The following is a 5,000-nucleotide window of genomic DNA, read 5'->3' as shown; positions in this document are numbered from 1 at the left end:
AGTATCTCGCCCAGTGCGCTAACGATTCTGCCAGGACGATATATATATATCCAGGGAGAGATAACTCTAAAATCCCTCCTTCCACGTGCTTCCTGCTGTCTGATGTTGTGTTCCTTCATCCGACACCCGTCTCTGTCTCGAAGAACCATGAATGTTTCTACCCGCTGTCTCTGAATCTGAAGGTCATACGACAACAACAAACCATATATCTTCGGCATTAAATCGAAGACATTCGGCAAGTTTTATATTATTTCATTCCATTCTACGTTATCTAATTCTATATTCCTGTCATCGTTATTATTAATTATTGTATCAGACTTAGGCGCAAAAGCTTAGAATTTTAGGAGAGAGGTTTTAGTCGATGACATCGACCCCCCAGTGCTCAACTGTTATTTTATTTTATCGATTCCATTGCTCAGCTGGTTCGTCGACCACAACGGAATTCGAACACATAGCATGAAGGTGAATAACTAAATACCTCAAGGCATTTCGTCCATTGCTTTAAGAATTGTGTTACTAAAGCCGTTTCACATCTTTAATAACAAAAACGTTTCTATTATAAGCACAAGGCCCGAGGTGGGTGAAAGACAAAGTCGATCTCGGAAGAGTTTGAACTCGAAACATACAGAGAGAAGAAATGCCGTTGAGCATTTTCTTTGACGTGCTGGCTCGCACTCTAATAATAATAATAATAATAAGGCAATCTTTCGTCTCTAGTAGACCTTTCCGTCCATTTCCGTAAAAAATTTTTTTTTTTTACATATGGGCTTGCGGGAACTTTTGAAGTAATGAGAGCGAAAGAGACTAAGAGAAAGCGATTGTATGACGAGGGAAGTTCTTTTGAAGTTACCGTGCATGTGAAGCATTGATGTACATGTGTGTGTGTTTGATGGGGTGTGGGAGACAGACAGTATGTTGTGTAAGTGAAGTGCTTCTGTTAGTGTGTGTGAAGAGACAGAGTAATGTGTGAAAGAAAGAGATAACTGAAATTTTTACTCGGTGTATGTGTATATGTATGTATATTACTTCAAAAGTTCCCGCAAGCCCATATGTAAAAAATTTTTTTTACGGAAATCGACGGAAAGGTCTACTAGAGACGAAAGATCGCTAATAATAATAATAATAATTAATTCTTTTATTGGCCACAAGTGCTGACAAAAATTAATTGTAACATAAAGGGACAAAAACACAGGACGAAAGTCACAAAGGGGCGAAATACTTTGTGGTATTTCGCCCGCCTTTACGTTCTGAGTTTAAATTCCGCCGAGGTCGACTTTGTCTTTCATCTTTTCGGGGGTCGATAAATTAAGTACCAGTTACGCACTGGGGTCGATTTGAAAATCCGTGTAAAAAACAGTATAATAACGAAAATATTTAACAATGAAAAACTCCCAATAGGGGGAGACGCTTCGAAAGGTTCCTGGTGGAAAAAAGCCACGGGAGTCTGGTCAAAAGTGGGGAAGAGAGCCCCTTTCTCCTTTTAATAATAATAATAATAATCCTTTCTACTATAGGTACAAGGCTAGAAATTTTGGGGGAGTGGACAAGTCGATTATATCAACCCCAGTGTTTTTTCACTTGTACGTATTTTATCGACCCTGAAAGGATGAAAGGCAAAGTCGACCTCGGTGGAATTTGAACTCAGAATGTAAAGACAGATGAAATACCGCTAAGTATTTCGCCCGGCGTGCTAACGATTCTGCCAGCTTGCTGCCTTTATTATTATTATTATTATTATTATTATTATTATTATTATAATAATAATAATAATAATAATAATAATAATAATAATAATAATAATAATAATAATAATAATAATATAATAATAATAATAATAATAAAAAAAAAAAAAAAAAAAAAAAAAAAAAAAAAAAATAATAATAAAAAAAAAATAAAAAAAAAAATGCCCTGATGCAGTACCAGGCAGTGGCTCTCATGGCTTCTGATCTTAACTGATTGGAAGTGTTATCATGTACATTGTTTTGTGTTGGTATAAAAGATGGGCTACAGCAAATATTCTGCTCAATACCACAGATTTGCTTGTCAGTTGTTTGACCTTAACCACTTGAGCATGTCCCTTAGTGGCTGACGATATGTGCATCTCTGATCACAAGCAGAAGTAGTGGGGGAGCATCATAGCCATGTGTTGAGAGGGATTCTTTGGGGTTTGAATAATTCACCTCTGGAAACATGGGTGTTTCGTTCATCATCCTAAAGCAACCCTTATTCAGGGACCTTTTGAGCAGGATGGGCTACTCGACCAGAAGAAAATTCAAACTGGGCCCTACCTGCAAGGTCATGCGCTGTTTATATTGATATGAGATCACCATGTCGTGCACATATGGTTGTGATGCATGTGCCTGGTGTACCCTTATCAGACGGGTGGTCATGATGGGTATACTGGGCTTCGTATATTTTACCCCAGTGTCACTTTGATGGCATGCACTGCTCTCTCACCCAATAATAATAATAATAATGATAATAATAGTAGTAGTAGTAATATAAATAAAATATCAGATGTTTTGGTGTATGATTTTGTCCCTTCGTGTTTATCACTTCTATGTAAAATATGGCTTTCAGTAGAATTCTTAAAAAATTACTGCTGCTACCACCACTACTACTATTATTGCTACAACTAATTTCACTACTACTACTGCATTCACCACTGTTATATTACATCTGCTACTACTACTAAAACTACTTTTTAACTCTTCTGTAGATCCTCAATGGCTGTCCGTGGTATATTTTCACGTCTGGTGTCACCACGGGATCGAAATTGGCTCCATGTTCTCAAGAAAACAACCGGTTCTAACCGGTTTTACACGGAAGACGGGAGACGAGATGGTTACCATGGCGACAAGAGTGCCGAGGATAAAAATGTGGAGAGTAAAGCTGAAGATTCTGCATCACCATCATCATCATTGGCAAAGCCGCCAACACCATCACCATCAGAGTATGTCTCTAGCAGGAAACTGAAGCGTCAAGAGAAGATTCTAGAAAAATCCAAGAAGAAACCAAAGCTGCAGAGTGAGGAATATTTCCATGACTTTGTCAAAGACAAGAAGACAAGAAGAAAGAAAGAGAAGACACGGCAACAGGGCCATAGTCCGTCATTTGAAGGTTCGAGTAATATGGATAGCGCCTTGAAAGAATTCCTGAAAACTGACCCTAAAGCGATCTCACGCAGGCCTGGTAGTGAGCCAAATGTGGCTGAACAACCTGAATTTCCATCCGATAAGGAAGAATACATGAAATGGTATCAGAGCCAGGAACGCTTTGCTGTCCGTCCGTCTGTCGACCCTGAGACCACGAGCATTCTGTTGTTTCCTGGTCAAGGGAGCCAGTTTGTAGGCATGGGTAAGAAGCTCATCGATGGTCATCAGCGGTGTCGAGAGATGTACGAAATAGCTAGCTCAATACTTGGTTATGATCTGCTTAAACTGTGTCTGGAAGGACCCCAGTCAGAACTTGACCGAACTGTTGTTTGTCAACCAGCAGTGATGGTCACGTCGCTGGCTGCAGTCGAATGGTTGCAGGAAGAAAACCCAGAGGTTTGTACGCAAATCCCTTTTTCTGTTTGTTTCCTTTTCTTTCGTTAAAGTTTTTTTTATTTGTTTCAGTCATTTGACTGTGGCCATGCTGGAGCACTGCCTTGATTATAATCATCTTATTTAAAATTATATGGATAATATAAAGAATCAAAGAATCAAAAAATCAAATCAAAATCGAAATCGATCAACATCAATGGAATTTGTAGTTTGTGGTACCAGTGCCGGTGGTACATAAGAGAACCATCCGAACGTGGCCATAGCCAGCACCGCATCGACTGGCCTCCGTGCTGGTGGCACGTAACAAACACCATCCGATCGTGGCCTGGCCTCCGTGCTGGTGGCACGTAACAAACACCATCCGAGCATGGCCGTTTGCCAGCCTCGTCTGGCACCTGTGTCGGTGGCACATAAAAAACACCATCCAATCGTGGCCATGCCAGCCTCGCCTGGCTTCCATGCCGGTGGCACATAAAAAGCACCATCCGAGCATGGCCATTCGCCAGCCTCGTCTGGCACCTGTGTCGGTGGCATGTAAAAAGCACCCACTACACTCACAGAGTGGTTGGCATTAGGAAGGGCATCCAGCTGTAGAAACACTGCCAGATCTGACTGGCCTGGTGCAGCCTTCGGGCTTCCCAGACCCCAGTTGAATCGTCCAACCCATGCTAGCATGGAAAGTGGACGTTAAACGATGATGATGATGAATATCATACTAAATTCTGGTGCCTTCAACTTTAAGTACCATATTCATCTGAATCTAAATGTTAATGAACTTATATACATATATATATATATATATATATATATACTCTTTTACTTGTTTCAGTCATTTGACTGTGGCCATGCTGGAGCACCACCTTTTAGTCGAGCAAATCGACCCCAGGACTTATTCTTTGTAAGCCTAGTACTTATTCTATCGGTCTCTTTTGTCGAACCGCTAAGTGACGGGGACGTAAACACACCAGCATCGGTTGTCAAGCGATGTTGGGGGGACAAACACAGACACACAAACACACACGCACATACATATATATACATATATACGACGGGCTTCTTTCAGTTTCCGTCTACCAGATCCACTCGCAAGGCTTTGGTCGGCCCGAGGCTATAGTAGAAGACACTTGCCCAAGGTGCTACACAGTGGGACTGAACCTGGAACCATGTGGTTTGTAAGCAAGCTACTTACCACACAGCCACTCCTCGCTATATATATATATATATATATATATTGTATGTATGTATGTATGTATGTATGTATGTATGTATGTATGTATGTATGTATGTATAAGTTCAGTAAAATTTAGATCGGTAGCCACTACACCACATTTTTTTCTCTCCTTGTTTTTTTCTGTGTCCCTTTCTGTAAAGAGCGTAGACTCGAAACGTAAAAGACTTTTTCTATTCCTGAGCATTATACTAATACATCTGTTTTTTTTTTGTACACCACCT

At 40.3% G+C, this 5,000-nt stretch overlaps 2 protein-coding genes across 4 annotated transcripts in view; both read left to right on the top strand.

Moving 5' to 3' along the window:
- Window positions 1-5,000, top strand: part of LOC115226061 (MARVEL domain-containing protein 1-like) — a 347,770-nt gene that overhangs the window by 170,446 nt on the left and 172,324 nt on the right. The window lies entirely within an intron of this gene.
- Window positions 47-5,000, top strand: part of LOC115226058 (malonyl-CoA-acyl carrier protein transacylase, mitochondrial) — a 13,075-nt gene continuing 8,121 nt past the window's right edge. The window contains exons 1-2 of one of the 2 annotated variants that reach the window (XM_029797033.2): window positions 47-235; window positions 2,720-3,551. In XM_029797033.2, coding sequence (XP_029652893.1) covers window positions 2,727-3,551 — 825 coding nt within the window. In that variant the 5' untranslated portion in view covers window positions 47-235; window positions 2,720-2,726. Of the gene's footprint in view, window positions 236-442; window positions 463-2,719; window positions 3,552-5,000 lie in introns of those variants that run through there. The other variant, XM_036514900.1, reaches the window with a different exon arrangement.

This window comes from Octopus sinensis, linkage group LG29 (assembly GCF_006345805.1).
Source record: "Octopus sinensis linkage group LG29, ASM634580v1, whole genome shotgun sequence".
Taxonomy (NCBI): Eukaryota; Metazoa; Mollusca; class Cephalopoda; order Octopoda; family Octopodidae; genus Octopus; species Octopus sinensis.
This window is presented reverse-complemented; position numbering and strand designations above follow the sequence as displayed.